This window comes from Ursus arctos, unplaced genomic scaffold (genome assembly GCF_023065955.2).
Source record: "Ursus arctos isolate Adak ecotype North America unplaced genomic scaffold, UrsArc2.0 scaffold_3, whole genome shotgun sequence".
Lineage (NCBI taxonomy): Eukaryota > Metazoa > Chordata > Mammalia > Carnivora > Ursidae > Ursus > Ursus arctos.
Genome location: NW_026622985.1, coordinates 62,413,479 through 62,433,226, shown reverse-complemented (window position 1 = coordinate 62,433,226; position 19,748 = coordinate 62,413,479). Strand labels below are relative to the sequence as shown.

Genomic DNA, 19,748 nt, shown 5'->3' with positions numbered 1-19,748 from the left:
TCAAAGAGATGACAGGAGGCTAGGTCATAAAGGACCTCATAGGTAAGAAGGGAAGCCATTGACGTGTTTTGCATAGAAGAATGACATCTGACTTTTTAACAGGATCACACTGGCCACTGAATTTTGAGAATAAAGTGAAGAGGGTAAAGGTGGAAATATGGAGATCATTTAGGCTATAGCTATAATCCAACAAGAGATGGTGGTGGCTTGAACCAGAATGGTGGCAGTGGTGATAGTGAGAAGTGGCTGGATTCTGGATATATTTTGAAGAAAGTATTCACGGGATTTTCAGACAGAATATGATGTAAGGTTATCTACTATTTGTGATAGTTAAAGTTCCACTGTTCCCTCCTAAATGATCAAAAAGTTACAAATTCTCACACATTTTCTGTCATTCCTAGATTATGTTAACATAACTTTTGTTCCTTGAGGAATGGTAAAGAGAAAATGTGGCTCAGAAATTTGACAGTGCCAACACTATCTAATGAGCTCATCCTAAACTGTAAGCTCGGGGAGACTTAGTTCATTTACCTTATGTCCTCAGAACCTTGCACACATTGAGTTCTCAAAAAATGTTGAATGATATAGTCTCTACATTTTCCATGGAATGACAAACAGAAGACAACATCCAGCGATATCAATTGCACAATCATAAATTAAAATTTGTATTTTAGGGGTACCTGGGTGGCTCAGTAGGTTAAGCCGCTGCCTGCTGCTCAGGTCATGATCCCAGAGTCCTGGGATCAAGCCTGCTCAGCGGGGAGCCTACTTCTCCCTCTCATTTTCCCTCTGTGCCCTCTCTCATTCTCTCTCTCAACTAAATAAATAAAATCTTAAATAAAATAAAATTTGAATTTTAGTATTAAGGCTATTAAGCTGGAATACTCAACTGATAAATGTATTTGAGCTTCCTCAAATAATGAAGACGCTCATTAACACCTTTCAACCTAAACTTGTTTGTTTTTTCTAACCTTTAAACTAAAGGACAGAGGAGATTGGCTTTGTAATATACAGCTAGAGCTGTCATGTCACACCATCTCTCTTGTGAAGCTACCGCAGTGTTAAGCCCTCTTGACACAAACGTCTATAGGAAAAATCAGAACAAATTGCGGGTATACCAGTAGCGGGAGACCCAAGCCTCTCCCCGTGCCCAGCCCACACAGATCCTGGAGGCATGGACCTACGCTGTGCACGCCGGGAGTTGTAGTTTCCCTCCCTTCTCTCACTTCTTTTCTAGCCTGGCCGCCGGCGCGCTAGCGCCCCAAGCGGCGCGCAGGCTCTAGTGAAGCGCAGAGCGCGCCGACGGCGAGGAGCGTTTCCTAGCAACGGGGGAGCGGCAACGTCACGGCGGCGGGTTCTTAGCGCAGCTGCCCACTGTAGAGACTCCGTGTGTACCTTCCGGCACCTGCGGGCCGGAGGGAGCGCTTCTCACAGCCGTGTCCGAACGTTCCTCGTCTGTCCTTATCCGCTTTATCCTGCCCCAGGTCGCGGAGAGCAGTCTCCCGCCGCGACCCACCTCTGAGGCCCGGGCCAGAAGCTAGAGGCGGTCCGGCCGGTTCCCGCTGGCTCTCGCCCCCCGCGCCCGTGGAGCCAGCCAGCCCCCCGCGGCCTCGGCGGGACGATGCTGGAGTCCATTCGCGTGACGGGTGAGTGCCGGGAAGGGCTGGCCCTTGGGCTGGCAGGGGCGGCCAGCGTCCTCCCGGCCGCTGGCGGCGGGTGTGGGGTGACTCGGGCCCCAACCGCCCGGAGGCCGAGGTAACGGTAGGACGTGGGCTCCGCGCGGGGCGCGGGCGCTCAACCCGGCTCCGGGAACAGTGCGCGGCGTGCTGGAGGTGCTCAGGGAAAATCCGGGGAGGGAAGACAGAAAAACGGTCCCTTTTCTTTTTGTCGCTTATTATCAGTAAGCACGTGCCGTGGAATCTAGGGAAGTAAATTATGATATACACATTACTGACCTACAAATGTGCTAAACATTTCATTTCAAAGCCTATTAGGTATTGTAGTTACTGGCGTCTAATTTTCTAGAATGTTCAGAAAAATCAGAGCTAAGCAAAATAACACATTTCTAATGTGTTTACGCAGCGCTCATTTCTCTCTGTGCTTTAGTTCTTAAGTCAAACGTTTTGAGTTGATATTATTAGTAGGTTACTCTATAGTATGTATTATACCAACCTGAAGAAATGGGTGTTCAGACCCCAGGTCAGAAAGTTTACTTGCCTTTTATTTAAAAAAAATATATGGATGTTAACCATTTAAATATTATCTTACGTATTAGAAGGCTTTTCTTGACCATTATCCCGGCATTTAATTCTGTATAACATTTCTGCAAGACAGGGTTCGTGGTAGTCCACTATCATGACGAAGAACAACAGAGTGAAGGGAAATGCCTAATCCTCAAGCTAGTGTCAAAAAAAGGCCAGAATTTTTTACTATCAGGCATTGCAATACCAAACAGACCAATTTTTTTCTATCAGTTTTTAAATTCGAAAACTGAATTCCTTTCCAATGAAAATACTTGTGGTCTTAATTTTATGGTGTTTTATTTCATGTTCCGTTTTTTTAAAATAGGGAGCTGATTTTGTACTTTATGTCATCGTTATTTATGTTGACAGGAAGCACAGGATCTAAGATCTAAGAAGCAACTTAAATTAGCATTAGAGTTTTTTAAAATGTAATTTGATGTAGACACTGTTTTTTCACCTTAAATTACAATGAAAAATTTGAAAGTTACTTAAAAATACCACACCTTCTTTTTGTTTTGGAGCAGGGTCTCTCAGCTTTGCCACTATTAACATTGAATTGATGGATAATCCTTTGCTGTGGAGGGCTGTCTATGCATTGTAGAATGTTTAACAGTATCCCTGGGCACCTGGGTGGCTCAGTCGTTAAGCGTGTGCCTTCGGCTCAGGTCATGATCCCAGGGTCCTGGGATTGAGTCCCACATCAGACTCCCTGCACAGTGAGGAGTCTGCTTCTCCCTCCCCCACTCTCCCTGCTTGGGTTCCCTCTCTTGCTGTGTCTCTCTCTGTCAAATAAATAAAATCTTTAAAAAAAAACAAACACAGTATCCCTGGCCTCTACTCACTAGATGCCAGGAGCAACCCTCCCCCCCGCTCCCACACACAGTTGTGACAACCAAAAATGTCACCAGATATTGTCAGGTGTTCCCTGGAGAGCAAAATTACTCCCCTCCCCATTTGGAAACCACTGCCTTGGAGAAAAATATAGTTTTATTCCGTCAAAGTGAAGGTTTTTAGATGACGATTTAGAAATAAAATAATTTCCCCAAAACAAAAACAATCATTGTAGAGAGAGAATATGATTATGATAATAATAGTATTAAAAAGTGGGTATTCTGACCAACCGGTCAGCAATAGAAAGTGGATCTCCTGCTTTTCAGTAGGTGGAGTTGGAAGTTTAAGAAGAGGTGCTTTATGAAATAGTAGACTCATTCCTCTTGTCTCAACTCCGTTTCTGTAATTTAGCGGCAAAAATTACTCCCAACTCTGCATGTTGCATACCCTGAGATAGATAATTTTGCAGTGAATTTCTGTAGTTCAGTAAGAATTAAAACAGCCATTTGCAGCATTTAGAGCATCAAATTTACAACCCCTTTAAAAATAATTGACCAAGTGGTTTTTCAAAATAGTTTATTTCTGTTGCATAGTACTGGACTAGTTAAAATGGTAGTTTCAGAACCCTATGACAAGCAGTTTCACTAACATAATAGCCCAATTTGGACAGCTAGAAACTTTATGAAGAGAGTATAGCTGAAAACATGCCCCCCTTTTCCCTCGCTATCCTCTCACTACTCATTGATACCTAAGAAGCCCATGTTCTTCTGGTGGTTTTTAATCTCAGGAGTGAAGCAATTAAATATTTCTGAAATCTCTTCCTGTATAATATCTTACTTTTGACTTATTAGTCAAAATTTAATATATTCTGAATATAATGTCCTGGTAGAACTGCTGACTGGGGGAGTAAAGTAAGATGTCTATGCTGTGTATGCTGTTTGAAATGGAATCAAATCAGAAAAGTGTTTGCCTTCTCAAAGCTTTTTAAAGCTAGATTATTAGACTAAAGCTACTAAAATGTTGATTCTAGAATGTAGAAGTAATTACTTACTGTAAAATTTACCTTGGAAGTCCAAATGTAATGATTCTAAATATTTTCCCGTTTATGTTATTACATGGAGTATTTCTGTAGGAGCTAAATATAATATTGAATACTACAGGCTGGCACTGTTCTTAGCACTTCACGTATATTACCATTTTTAATCTTCACACCAATACTATGAAATACGTAGTAGTATTACCCCATTTACAAATAAGGAAACTACAGCCTAAAGAAGTTAACTTTGTCAAGGTCACAGCTACTAATAAACAGTCAAGATTCAGAAGTTCCATTCCAAAGCCCATGTTTTCAACCACTAGGAAAGGCAGAACTAAATTACAATGACTATATGTTGATTTAAGCCACAAAGTTCAACATGAAGATCTCATTTAACATCAGTGGTATATTAGGTGATAGTTTACTCAAGGTGTAGCTTTTTAAGTTTTTATCACAGGCAAGCTATAAATAAGTTTTGTCTGGAAAAATCGTACTTTACTTGATTATAAAATTTTCAAGATAGAAGACATCTGTCTCATTCAATGAGTAACAAAAAGCTGTCAGAAGCCATATATGATTATGGTACTCTTTGATTTCCTACTGCCCTTATTTTGTATGGGATATAAGTGATTAATGATAAATGATTATTGAGTCCTCTGGAAATGAAGCTCCTTTGTAACAAAAGTGAATGTTTAAAAATACTGGAGACAAGAGTCATCTTAAGGCCACTGTTTGGCCATATGGGATGAATATACTTAGCCCCATAGCTCCAGTAGGCGCCTGCCATTAAAACTTGTCTCCAGCATCACTGTTTCATTTTTTTTTAAATGCCATCTTGGTGTGATTCTTTTTCTCAACCTTCAGGCATTCAAATCCTGTATCCTTTCCTTCCTCTCATATATTATCTTCCCTTGGCTACCTCTCTGGCCATCCTTTATAAGCAAGACAGTGAGTGAGCCAAAACAAACAGGTGTATGCCATAATGAGACTTAACAATTTCAGTATTGGAGGAGGTCATCATACAAACAAATGTAAAACTGGGACCGTGACAGGTGCTTCAAAGAACCTTCTGGGAAAGGTGTCCTGAATAAGTGATATTTGAACTGAAGGGTGAGTGAGAATTAATGTAACACAGGGGAGGAAGGGCTCTCCAAACCTAAGGAACAGTGTGTGAAGAGGTGTTGTGTCTGGGGAGAGAATGATGAGTGTGAGGGATTAACAGAATGAAAGGAAGCTACTAGAATGGACTGATTAAGGGGAACATGGTGCAAGGAGGCCGGAGAGGCAGAGTGACCTGACCATGAGTGACTTCACATGCCATGGGTAGGAGTTTTGTCTCCATCCTAAGTGGAAAGCCATGGGGAAGTTTTCTGGCATGTTCATTGTTATTTCAGATAGTGTTTAAAGTGGGTGTTTTTTGTTTTTTTTGCCACAGGTATTATAGAATACCCTGCATATTTTGAACTGTAAAATAATAACACACAGCAGTTTCTGACCAAAAAATGACAGTGTCACATTATAAAGAACCATTGTTACTAGTTGAGTAACACTGAAGTGCTCCTAACTGGGAGTTTGACATTTTGGGGAATCCTGAAGTAAAGTTGACTTTCTCAGTTCCTGAATGACATGAGCAGTGCCTTTTCATCTCTGTCTCTTTTAACTTAACGATTGAGAAACTATATTGGGTTGTGTTGAATTTAGAGATACTAAAATTAGTAGATTATCCGTTATAATGCAGACAAATTGGACAGTAAATATGTTTTCAAAGATTCTGATTTTTTTCGTATACCATTTAAAAGATTAAGGTGTAACTTACACTCAGTAAAGTTCATAAGTCTTAAATGTGTAGTCCAATGAATTTGTGCATATGTAACCACTGCCTAGAAGAAGATACAGAGCACTTCTAGCACCCAGTACCCTGGTGCCGCTTTCTAGGTTGTAACCCATCCCTCAGTGGTAACCATTATTGTGATTTCTAATACCATAAATTAGTTTTGCCTGTTTCTGAACTACGTAAAAATGAAATTATACAGTATGTACTGTTTTGATCTGGCTTCGTTTGCACAGTATTGTCTATAAGATTCATCTGTATTGCTTGCAGCCTCAGCTGCTGTTCAGTGCAATATAGTGTTCTGGTATACAAATTACCATAATTTATTGATTTTTTTCTGCTGTTGATGTCATATCATTTTAGTTTCAAGTGATGAAGAAGTACTTGATAAAATTAAAGTGTTTATTTTATTCAGGGACTATATTGTTTTGTTTTGCCTTTTCTTCTGTTTGTAATCAAGCAACCTGTCATCTTGTTACGTAAAATTATGCCAGGTTCTCAAGTTTCGTCAGTATTAGTGAACTGTACAAAACTGTCATTTCGTGGGTCAAAATTGGTTGAATGGTATTTTCCACCAGGCTTTGTTTCTGGTGATCTAATCTTCCTTTCAGCCAGGGACCTCATAATTACTGTGAAACCTCACCTCTTCACAGTTGTGAAAAACAAAGTTTAGTGAGTCCCTCTTTCCCATTCCTTTAGATGAGGAACATGAGGCACTGATGGGTTTAATGATTAGGCTAATATTACAGAGAGGTCATTGAAAGAACTGGGAATAGAAGCCAGAAATACTGGTATCCTTTTCTCCTGTTCTAGATACAAATTAAGCTTTCATTGTGTTGGTAATTTCAGTATATTCACAAGTAGGTGAATATACTGAGTATCAATTTTAATATTCCTCTTTTTTCCTTCGATGAGGTAATCAGGTTGAGGTGAATGATTTCTTTTATCAACAAATTATTTTTGTTTAAGGTTGTAATGAAGTAGATTGCTGATGGCTAAAATGTCCTATTGCATAGTGAGTTTTAGCATAAGAAAGTAGGATTGATTACCTTGTTACTTTTCTGAGAGAAAAAGAGTACATTTCCCCCCCAAGGAAGCCTGCATATGCTTTTAACAAGTTTTGGTTTTTTAGGAAAAAGAATAGGATGTTCTTCAATGAAATCTTGTTGGCCTTTTATTATGTTTTTACACAAGTTTGAAAGTCATTTTTTCTTAAACATTAATAGTTAAAATTACAAAAACAACCTTTAGGTTCTCTAATAGTACATTTTAAAGCAACTGAAATAAGATCAGTGTGACTCTGATAAATTAATTTATATTCATCTTGTATGAGTTATTTGATCACCTGTCCCACTTTTATGAACTTCATGGGTGATCAGCATTTGGCAGGATTGGTGTTTTATTAAATAAATACACCATTGGCACTCCCAAACCTTACTCATCAGCAGATGGAGCTTAAAAAGGACTGATGGTAAACCTCTCAGGTAGATAATTAGCAAGTGAGCTGAAATGCTATGACTCCTGGGGGGAAGGGGTTCTGTCCTACACACACAGTCACCTCTCTCCCATACCCCATTCCTGCCATTGAGGGATTTGGCAGATGGTTTAGGATTTTTGTTAAGTATCCCGAAGTGTATAGGTTGTTTGAGATGAAACAAAATTCTGAATTTAGAGGTCACTGATGCTTTATGACAAAACAAAAGAACTCCTGGGTTCAGCTCTGTAGTCATAGAGCTGCTAAGTCTTAGGAACCAAAGAAAGCATTTTTTTTTAAGATTTTATTTATTTATTTGACAGAGATAGAGACAGCCAGCAAGACAGGGAACACAAGCAGGGGGAGTGGGAGAGGAAGAAGCAGGCTCATAGCAGAAGAGCCTGATGTGGGGCTCGACCCCAGATCGCCAGGATCACGCCCTGAGCAGAAGGCAGACGCTTAACCGCTACGCCACCCAGGCACCCCCAAAGAAAGCATTTTTACACTGAATATTCATTTTTTTTAAAATCAACAAAATATACATGTAATAAGCCATCAAAATTAGGAATTCTTTAGAATAGTTTTATTCACTGATTTTAATTTGGTTTAACTTTCTGCCTTTTTATTATGAAGACCAAATGAGAAAACCCGATTACCTCCCTTTACCTTCCTGGCTGTGCCTACTCCTCACCTGACTTTTCTAAGTTTGATACCCTTCTTCTCATCTCAGTTTTCTTTTTCTTTCCCTTTCAGTGTTCATTTCAGTCTTCCTTTCCTAATTACCTCTCATCTTGTAAAGTTGTATCTTTTTAGGGAAACTGACATTGTTTATGGGCATTGGGCTACAGACTGGGTTCTGCTGTTCTTAGCCTGTTTGCCCAGCCTGCCCAAGGTGGACTATCATTTGGTAACACTTAAATCTGAAACCCCTGAGGAACTGAGGCGTACCAGCCTATAATGAAAGTTTTGTTTGCTCTGTTTATTTTTGGCTGGTTTTTTCCATTTATTGAATGGCTTCTTTGTGCAGTCAACCTTCAACCTGACCTTGTGCAGTCTAGCTCCTACCTCTCAGCTTGTACATGTAGTAGACATTTAGCCCCTGCAAATTTATGCTTTTATGTTATCTTTAAGACACCAGAATTCAAATATAACGTGTTGGCCTAGAAGATGTTCACTGGAAGGACTTTTAAGTACCTTACATATTTGCATTATTATCCAGTTTTGATCTGGTACTTTACCAGGTCTTTACCCTAAACCCTATGACTTCTAAGCTTTAAAAACTTACGTTTAGGGCAGGGTCTCTTTATCATAGCACTATTTTAGGATGGATATTTTTGTCATAGAAGTCTGCCCTATGCATTGCAGGGTATTTAGCATCATCCTTGGCCTCTACCCACAAGATGCCAGTAGCACCCCTCCCTTGTTGTGACAACCAGAATGTCTCCAGACATTGCCATATGTCCCCTGGGGGGGGGGGGCACAACTGCCTCTGGTTGAGAACCATTGACTCAGGGTTTTTCCCTGTTATATTTTCACTTCTGCAGTGATCTCCTAGAACTGTAGAATGGTCCCAGAACTACAGATACCTGTTTATTTAGAATGGTTGGAGAGTGACATGTTTAGGATCCTGCCATTCATTCATTCATTTATTCAGTGTACATTTATTGAATGTTTAGCAGATCCATGCTAGATGTTGGAAGAAATGAATAAAACCCAGTTCTGGTACCTATCTTAGTACATCAGTTATTCAGATTACCATGTCTTATTAGGGTCTATGTTCTGTACAGAGGAAGAAAAGGTGCAGTGCTGTGGATATAGCAGACTTAACATTGAATATCTGCTGATAGTTGAATGAATGGCCTTGCGTAACACAACAAGTATGGACTCTGTAATCACATACACCCACATTCAAATCAGTTCGCAGCTTATTACTTTATTGTCATATAACCTTGAGCAAATTATTTAACATTTCTGAGAGTTAAGTGATACAACATGTACAGTTTTCTGTGAAATCTTAAACTCACATAAATATGTCAACAAATGCTATCTGTCATTATTATTTATTACCGCTTATTATAGAAAGGATTCCTGAATGTCTAATCTTAAATGAGTGACAGATGTATGTGGATAAAGTTTTCAAAAAAAGGAAATAAATTAAATTGTGTTTCTTGGCAAGACAGGCATCTATCCACGTCGGCTAACATTAAAAATGTTTCCATAAGAAGGAAGGGAAGAATGGAGGGGGGGTAAACAGAAGGGGGAATGAACCATGAGAGAGTGTGGACTGTGGGAAACAAACTGAGGGCTTCAGAGGGGAGGGGGATGGGGGGATTGGGATAGGCTGGTGATGGGTATTAAGGAGGGCACATATTGCATCGTGCACTGGGTGTTATGTGCAAATAATCACGGAACATTGCATCAAAAACTGGGGATGTACTGTATGGTGACTAATATAACAAAATAAAAATTATAATTTCAAAAAAAAGAAAGAAAGAAAGAAAAAATGTTTCCATAGTAGGAGCCAAAGGTTGGGAGCTAGAGGCATAAGGGTCCATGAGACTTGGAAAAGAGAACTGGTTGAGAGAATTACACGTCCCGTCATTTGCAGAAAGTACTTAGGAAAGGTTTATAAGCAGTCTTGGCCAGAGGTCAGATATATAGATAGGAGTTGGCCTGGAATCTAGTTTTGATAAGGAGGACTTAAGACAAACTTACTTTGTCGGTTTAGAATTAAATCTGAAAGTTCTTAAGGGTATAGGTGTAATCTCATCTGTTTCTCTTCACGTTGCTTTCTTCCTTCTTTGATTTTAGGTTATTGTCTGTATTTTCTGTTTTTCACATTTAAACTTACACTACCTTGTATAATTATTCAAATCTTCATAGGACAGCCTTGCCTTCAGAGCCAGATTAGAAGCTGGTTGAAGGCAGGAACAGTGGATTTATAAAGATGTTTCTCATAGCCATGTACCTAATTAGTAGTACTCCATGTATCTGTGGAATGAAAGAATGCAGGTCAACATGGTTTTGAAGTGCATGAACATTAGTACATCAAGTGATTAGTACCTCTTTAAAGCACTTGTGAAATCTAGAGGCAAAGTTGACCTCTCCTTCGTTTACCATATGATATACTAATGTCCATGTAATAGTAATTATAATTTTTTTTCAGCCTTGGCAAGAAAAAAATCTTAATTTTCTTTCATATTAATCTGTAGCCTAGAATTAAGAAAATCAACCAATCGAGTGACATTACTAAAACGTGGTTTAACATACACATATTTCATTTTAAAAATTATTTTTGAGATAAATAAGGCAGTGTCCTTCTTTTACTAATGGCTATCTTTATTTATAGAATCCAATTTCAAGATTGTGTAGGTTTTGAAAATACCTTGAATTTTACTTTGATGTTGATGATACTATTGAAAATTATATCCTTTCTGTGAAATCATATTCTTTGGTAGAGCTGACTATACAAATTATTTATGTGTGTTATCTCACACTGATACTAAACTTTGATCTTCTAAATAGTTTGAAGCTGAGGATTTTTATAGATAATTTAGCATATATATGCTGTATAGACGTGACATTGTCTAGCGTGACCAAAGTTTAGTAACATATTTTTTAATATTTAAAATGTCTTTTCTAAAGATTATTGCAAAGTTATAAAGTTTATAGAACCTTCAGAATGCTTTTTGTATAATAAGCAATTTGCTTCATCTGGTATCTTTGTTATTTCTTTTGTTTTGATTTTGTTTATTAACACAGAAAAGCTTCACTGGCCTGAGCACGAACTTGCTAAGAAGTCTGTTCTAAATGCAGAAGAGTCATTGATCATTGACAGCAAAAGAAGCATTTCACATTTATCTTCTGGGATACTAAAGGACATTTTCACAACTGGAACCAGTAGTTACAATGTCCTACTACAGAGCAAAGAGGAGAAAAAGCATCATTCACAAAAACAGTCTTCCTCCACCCACTCCAAAAGATGTAGAAAACCCAGCAAATCTCCTAGTTCTTCTCGTAGTAAAGATCTTCGCAAGATGAAAGCCCCAGTGCCTGTGATGAGCAGTGGTACTTGGTACTGCCTAGAAAGGCAGCCTGGTGTTTTTGTCACTAGTTCGGTGTCGAGTCCTATAAAGTTTACACATGATATCTCTGTTACAGGAAACAGCATAGTACTGCCACCTAAACCCAAAAACAAGGTAAAGCGACGCCATTTCTCTGCTCTGCCAAAGCCAAAACTGCAGCCTCAATTGTCTAGAAGTTTTGAAAAAGGAGATGACTTTTCTGGGAAGAAATTTTGTATACTGACTGCTATAAAGCCCACCAACTTGGAGAAGGAGAAATTGAGATTCTTCAAATCTGACTATACCTACAATCCTCAGTTTGAGTATGCAAACCCATCTCTGCCAAGTGTGTTAGCCAAACACAGCAATGCATCCGACCGATTTCTTAAACAGGTAAAACACTACTTTGGTAGTGGCCTTTCATTTTTATATAACTGAAGCCATTATCCGCAGTCTTATAAAAAGAAAAAAAAAGACTTTAAAAAATATTTCAGTTATTTATATGTTATAGTTAAGTCCCATCCAGGACATGTAAATATGTGACAAGAAATCTCCAGGTGACTGCCCTAGCTTATATGTAAACTACTTTGCACTAGTCAGAATCTATGAAGAATCTGTTAGATAGACTTTGTGATAGGAAGCACCTGTATTTGGAATAAGCTTCAGATTCTGGTTCCAGGCTTTCATTTGGTAGTTACCTACTTGTAGCCCATTAGCCAACCCACAGACAAGTGCTGTGTAGCTCACACTGTGTGTGTGTTTTCTATTTGATTTTGAATATGCCTTAGATGGCTCATACACTCTTTGGTTCCCCTGTTGTATTACATTCCCACTTACTTAGGCTCCATAGGCGTTTGGGGGACCTGGGCTTGACACTTGCCCATGAACTTTTTAATACTTTATTGAAATAGTTTATCATCATCAAATAAATATTCCAACACTCATTTAAAGAAGAAAATAATGGAGTTTAAAAAGTTATTTCCAAGGTTAGCAAATCATGAGGTAAATGATATGAGCAAACACTTTCCAAATTGCTCAATTTAGACACTTAGCACAGTTTTGTGTGTCACAGGGCTTAATCAACTTCGAAATCCATTTAAATTATTGAGGGGAAATTGGCTGAAGGCCATAATGTTGACATCATACAGGTAGACTACATTTTGTTAAATTAACTTTCTACACGTTTTTATAATACATGAAGTTCAACTTGGCTTTGTGAGTGATTGAAAATCTGTTTGTAGGCTAGGTAAACCTGCATGGTTCCATTTGCCTGTGGTGTGTGCCCTATTTTAGCATTTTTCCTACAATACAGTTCTTTGGACTTGTGGCCAGCAGATGATTTTTTGTTATAAATGACAGAATCTGACCAGTCTTTTGAAGCCGTTATGTAAAGCTTATTTTGGGATTACAGTAATTTTAGTCTTCTATTTATTTTCCTTTGTTAGAAGAAACCTTTTCATCTGCTTCTCTGGATTTTTAATGGGTATTCACTTTTTATTTAAATGTGGTGAGATTCTGCTAAACTAATAAAAAGGTCAGCTATTATTTTTATTCCTGTTTTGGCAGTCATTTTCTGATTTTTTTTTTTTTTGGAAATTGCAATTGATTGACTAGGGCTTTCATTCATTTAAAACTTATGATCATTATAAAAATGCTATTTGCTTTTTCCACCCATTAGTGCTAAGAGAGATGGCTGAGATTTACTTACCAGTATTCTTTAATTTGGTATCCTACCCTAACCTTCTTCCAGTTGGGAAGGACATTTCCCACCATTGGATCAAAATGAATGTTCTCTCATTTCCCTGGAAGACAATTAGGAAGCATTTGCAGCTCCACAGACTGAGAATTGACACTACTTGACCTGTGGCTTTACAGTCTATTTTATCTCAAGTCCAGCTTGAGGAGATAAACCTATACTTAGGTTGCTTGAGTACGTAGCGCCAGCAGTCCTAGCTGGCTGTGCTTCAATGCCACCATTTGGGAGAATGTTCCCAACAAATGCCTAGAGTACTGTTTAAACCACTGTAATCAAATAAAAAGGATTCATTAGAACAAGCCCTCCATAAAATATGCTTAAATTCCTATTCAGCATCTGAGTGAATTATGACATGATGTCATACATTCTTCCCCTCCCCAGCTGTGAAGCAAAAGCACACCTTCAGAGCTAGTCAGGATTCAGAAACATGTTGCACAAAGAGACCAGGAGAGCTAAGTCACCCATTGGTCTCTGGCCTCCTCCCTCAGGGCCTTGTCAAACTCTAGCAGATCATCTTTCTCGTGGCAAGATCTGAATCCTTCTGTGGCAGGCAATCTGTACTGTTGTTGGAGAGTGACCATGGTCCTCGAAAATGCACAGAACAGTACAAAATTTTCCATGCATAGGTAAGTCTATCAGAGTAGAACCAAAGCAGTGATCAAGCTCTGGTCATTCCCAATTGATTGTCCCATCAGTGTCAAGGAGTTCCAGGATTCAGGTTTTTGTGGTCTAGGCATTTGGTTCCCCAGGAGACTGTTCGGTCCTGGAGGTGGTTCATGGGATCTAGCATGGGCTATAGGACTTGAATATAACTCTGGGTGGAACCTGCTGAACCCTTCTCAGCCCCTTGCTGACAGCCATGGTGGCCCTCAGCTCCCCAACCCTTGAATGTGTTTAAGCTCGACAGAAACTGAGAATATCTGTTTCCTCTGGCTCTGGACCTTTGCGGGAAAGAGTGCAGTGCTTCCTGGGGGCTAAGGGATCTGGGATGAGAGAATGCTGAAAGCTGTAAAGGGTCAGGTGCATCCTCACTAGTGGGTCAGAAGTGGATCCTTAGTGGCACCTTTGCGCAGTAAAACTGACAGCCAGTGCACTTTCTGTCCTACTTCCAGGGTGCTGACTACCCCTGGGAAACCTAGATACCAGATCCATTTGGCTTTGCACTCTGCGCTTTGTTGAGTAAGATTGATAGAGATGAGAAGAGTCTTCGGGGTGGTAATAAGAGTCCTTGAACTATTTTCAGTATTTCTAGCAGTCAAATGGAAATTATATATTTACATGATAAAGCCAATGGACAGCTTAAGTGATTTGTTTTCTACCTCCGGCTGGAATCATATTTCAGTGTAGATCCAGGCTAGCTCACACTAACTAGAAGTTCTGATTGGTAGAGTGGTATTTAATAACATTGGGAAAATAAGTCAACTTTCGCTTGGCTAGATAAAGGTTGACTTATTTTCTTATGTGTTAATAAAACTGGAGCAGTGGGGATAATTAGCAGTTGGTAAATGGGAAGCTTTTGTGTGAGAAGGCTTTGGGGTGTTGGGTAAGGACCTTGGGACAAGCTTACCCTCTGGCTGACAGGGAAGAAAAGTTAAGGGTAGGTGTGCAAAAGTAGCTGACAGAGCTGGCCTGAGACTGCTGACTTTAGAAAGGTCTGCTTCCAAGATTAACCTTGGCCTGGTGTCTGGGAACTTGACTGATAAACAGTTTCATACCCTGAAATAAAACTTTTTCCTAAATGGTAGGAGTAGCTTGCTGTGCCTGAACTGTGCAAACAGTGTTTATATTAACACTTCTTTTCCTTTTGGGAGTCTGAAATTTTGGAACATGCTAGGCATAGGGGTACTTATGTACCAATCTCCAATCAAAACCTTAGACGCTGATCTGTAACCCGTTTCCTTGGTAGACGGCTCTTTACATGTTCTTAAAACTCAGTTGCTGGAGAGGTTAATTGCATCCTCTGTGACTTCATTCAGAGAGGACTCTTGGAAGCTTGCTTCTGGTTTCCTTCAGACTTGACTGGTTGTAAGAAATGGGGACTGGTGGGCTTAAGTTGATCTCTTAAAGGCATTCATTTACATTCAGATTTTAGACAGAAGAAAAAATTCTGTACTCAAGTAAGACATCTGTTTGGGCTGTTGTATTCGCTGTCGGTTTGAGATTCCGGATCAGTTCTAAGGTCTGATTTCTATAGCTTTGTAAAGGGCCATTGTGTTACACAGTTCCAGGGGGTACTGTTCACAAATTGAATCTGAGCCCTACATTTATACAATAGGGTTAATATTTACCATAATATTATGGTATGCGGTTCTTTGGCATCATAATACTTCTCTAATACTTTTTAGGTGTGTGATATTTGTATAGAAGTTCAAGTAAACTAAGTGTATGCTAAGTTAGAAATTTTGCATTGCAGGTAGCTGGGGAAGAGTGAACAAAAAAAGCATATTTGTTTTCTCTGTACTTGTATTATTATGAAATTGCTAACACTGCCTTCTTTTTAAGGACTCTTACACCTCTGTTATTCCATTAAAATTGCTTTAAAATTTAAGGACAAGGGGCGCCTGGGTGGCACAGCGGTTAAGCGCCTGCCTTCGGCTCAGGGCGTGATCCCGGCGTTATGGGATCGAGTCCCACATCAGGCTGCTCTGCTATGAGCCTGCTTCTTCTTCTCCCACTCCCCCTGCTTGTGTTCCCTCTCTCGCTGGCTGTCTCTATCTCTGTCAAATAAATAAATAAAATCTTAAAAAAAAAAAAATTTAAGGACAAAGTCACATGAACCATCAGTGTGTGACAAATTACAACTAGCATTGATAGGGTACTTAATACTTGTTTGTTACTCTGTTTGCTTAGTACTTTGTACCTATAATCATCTTTAGTTCCTCACATGAGATGCAATACTTGTAGTTTTACGAGTTGAAAAAAAACCAGTCTAGAGAAGTGAAGTAACTTTTCCTGAGGACACACACCGTAAATTGCAGAACCAGGAGTCTGTTCCAAGTACTACTGGTTTCTGTACAATGGCATGTTGGCAAACTAGCACTCAGTGTCCATAATGTAATTATGAATGCTTCCACCATGATCTGTTTCAAGTAATGTAATATCAACTGGCTTGCAAATTAATAACAATTCAGTCAGCTCTCACAAGCCAATATGATAAGGCTCCAGCATACTACTGTTTCACACAGTGAGGTTTTAGCCTGGCTTTTCCAAACCCTGAAGCTGCTTCCTGCTCCCAAACGGCACCAGATGAAAAGATCCTCTCTTTGCTGGCAAGGATCCATGCCTCTGGCATGAGCTTATTGTAGGAACATTGAAGGTGTGTATTTGTTTTTTTTTTCTCTTTATTTTTTTTTTTTTTAAAGATTTTATTTATTTATTTGACAGAGATAGAGACAGCCAGCGAGAGAGGGAACACAAGCAGGGGGAGTGGGAGAGGAAGAAGCAGGCTCATAGCTGAAGAGCCTGATGTGGGGCTCGATCCCATAACGCCGAGATCACGCCCTGAGCCGAAGGCAGGCGCTTAACCGCTGTGCCACCCAGGCGCCCCCTTTTTTTTTTTTTTCTCTTTATGATGTACGTATGAAATAGTGATTATTACTGGTTTTTGGAAGCTGTAAAACAAAATTTTCTCCCTGTAAGGGCATCTTTCAGTTATGGCTTCAGTCTCAACTCAGTACACTGGTAATTAGCGCCTTAGGAATGATTGCCAAGGTCAAAACTGGGCTCCTAGTCTGTAAACTGAGTAAATATTTAAAAGAAGCAAATAAAAGGGCTCCCCAGAAAGACTCTTCCACATTATTTCTCTCTTCTTGCCCCTGTGACTGCTAGGAAACAGAGCAGAAACATCCCTTCCATTAAAGCTTCATGATGTATACCTTTTGTCTTTTACTACTATCCTAACTATTGCATTTCATTTCTTCTCTTTCTCTTTCACATGGAGTACACACAATCCATAACTGACAAGAGTTAAAATAAAATTAAGTAATTAAAATGAAACAAAATAATTGAAAATAGATTTCAAAAATTTCTTCTATGATGAAATAATGTATCCAGTGTTTTCCTATTTCTAAGATTTTATAGTTTTCAAAATAACTCTTTGTAAAGGTAGTTTTTTTTTTTTAAAGTTTTATTTATTTGAGAGAGAGTATGGAGGGGAGGGGCAGAGGGAGAGAGAGAGAGAGAGAGAGAGAATCCAAGTAGACTCCACGCTGAGCAGAGCGCCCATCTCGGGGCTCAATCTCATGAGCCTGAGATCATGACCTGAGCTGAAACCAGGAGTTGGATGCTCAACCAACTGTGCCATCCAGGTGCCCCAGTAGTTAGTTTTTTATTACCCGTCTTAATGGAAGGAAACATTTGTATGAATTAGCCAAAATAGGAAGATATTCCCTTCTCTCTCTTTATTGAATAGTTCTCATCAAAGCAGCCATTTTTGCTTTCCTGCTGGGACAGTGCTACACCAGCCACGAGTAATTCATTAGGGTCAGTAGTAGATAATAAACGCAGTAATAGAAAAAGCCACAAACAGCGGCATGAAATGGAGATTGTGGAAGGAAATAATGCTTAAAATCAAACATCTAAGTAAAAATAAAGCACTGAATTGATTTATAAAGAAAGCTTTTGAATTTTGATTTAGTTCTAGACATCTTGCATCATAACCTCTGGGGGAAAAGATGCAGTTAGGAAAGATGCAAGATTAAGTATTGAGGAATGTTAGTATGGGTGAAGAACAGATATTAAAGGCTTATAGTTACCAGAAGAAATGCACAGGTATGTTTGCAAAATATTGTTATGTCAAAAACATACAATAAAATATTTTCATCATGTTTCCATTGTAGCATACCACAGTACTCCATAAAGGTGTACTTGTTAATCTTTCTAATATCTTAAAACCTAACCCTCTCAACTAATAGCAAAATGGATTTTAGCTGCTTATAAGAATTACTATCTTAAATATGAGGTTTGTCAGACATTTAAATGTAACTAAGAAATTGGAGAATTGCCTTCTTTTAAAAATCGTCCTTGATTTGGGATTGATTTGTAGGAGTTTTGCTCTATAGGAGAGAGATGGGCTCAATCTCTGAAGTTTTCTTTGCACATTATGATGTGGAATGAGTATGTTTAATTTTTGTCCCCAGGCTACATACCCATGTAAATATTGCACAATTCCTGCTTCATTTTTCCCATATATATATATTGTGGGAAATAAACTAAGTGATTATTGAGAACTGTTTCTAGGACCACACAGATCTCTCTCAGTTGAGACCTAAAAATACTGTAGCTAATTAAATCACGATTCTGTTTCCTGTCACATTGTATATCTAGTTGTGTCATTTTGTAAAAACATTTAGCTCTTCTTCTACGTTACATACTAATCACAGAAAGGCTCAGTTTCTACCAGCTTTGTTAACGGAAAATTCTTTTATTTCAGATAACGGTGCTTTAATACAACATAATCGGCAAATGATTTGGTTTGTTAAAACTAGTTTTCTAGGGGTGCCTGGGTGACTCAGTCGGTCAAGTGTCCAACTCGATTTCAGCTCAGGTCTTGATCTCAGAGTCGTGAGTTCAGGCCCCATGTTGGGCTCCACGCTGGGCATGAAGCCTGCTTCAAACAAACAAAACCATAAAAAACTAATTTTCTAAATAAGTGAAATTTGCTTCTCCAAGTACAAAAACCTAAAAATTAACCATTTCAATGCAGTTCTTTCTTTGTGTATATTCAATTTGACGACTCAGGAGAATGCTTTTCAAACTTCTTTAAGAGGGTGACCTGATAGCGGAGATGTAAAGAGAATAATCCAGGAAATCAGGAGCAAATCTATGTTTTATCTTAAATTCGTGTGAATTTTACATTATACTTTATAATGTATCTTTTTTTTTTTTTTTTTAAAGATTTTATTTCTTTATTTTACAGACAGAGAGAGAGACAGCCAGAGACAGAGGGAACACAGGCAGGGGGAGTGGGAGAGGAAGAAGCAGGCTCCCAGCAGAGGAGCCTGATGTGGGGCTCGATCCCAGAGCGCCGGGATCACGCCCTGAGCCGAAGGCAGACGCTTAACAACTGTGCCACCCAGGCGCCCCCCCTATAATGTATCTCTATGCTAATATAGAAACATGTAAATTGCTTATCTTCAAGTAAATGTTGACTGCTAATTCAATTAAACAAAGGCTGTCCAGACCAAAGAAAACCTATTTGTGGGTCACATTTATCCCTTGGGTTGCCAGTTCATCACATCTCTTTTACCAGATCTGTAAATATGAGCTCTATTGTATTGGGACCTATGGTTAGCTTAACATTAAGAAAAGGACCACCATGAAGTGTGTTCCTCAGAAAACAATGTCTTATATAAATGGAATAGATAATTCATTGTTATATTAAAACTCATGCATTGAAATGAATACATAATTTCACATCATGTTCTAAAGCAAGACAAGTATTTATTTTCCTTTTTTGATAGAAGCAACTTAAATGGAAATCAGACCCCTTCACTGATAGCAGGATGTCTTAAT

General features: G+C 39.0%; 1 protein-coding gene across 2 annotated transcripts in view; it reads left to right on the top strand.

Annotated features, from left to right (window-relative positions):
- The first annotated feature begins 940 nt into the window (after positions 1–940).
- The window catches only part of MATCAP2 (microtubule associated tyrosine carboxypeptidase 2), a 56,240-nt gene continuing 37,432 nt past the window's right edge, over positions 941–19,748 (top strand). The window contains exons 1-2 of one of the 2 annotated variants that reach the window (XM_057304363.1): positions 941–1,646; positions 11,577–11,872. In XM_057304363.1, the coding sequence (XP_057160346.1) occupies positions 1,622–1,646; positions 11,577–11,872 (321 nt within the window). In that variant the 5' untranslated portion in view covers positions 941–1,621. Of the gene's footprint in view, positions 1,647–11,177; positions 11,873–19,748 lie in introns of both variants that reach the window. The other variant, XM_026509255.4, reaches the window with a different exon arrangement.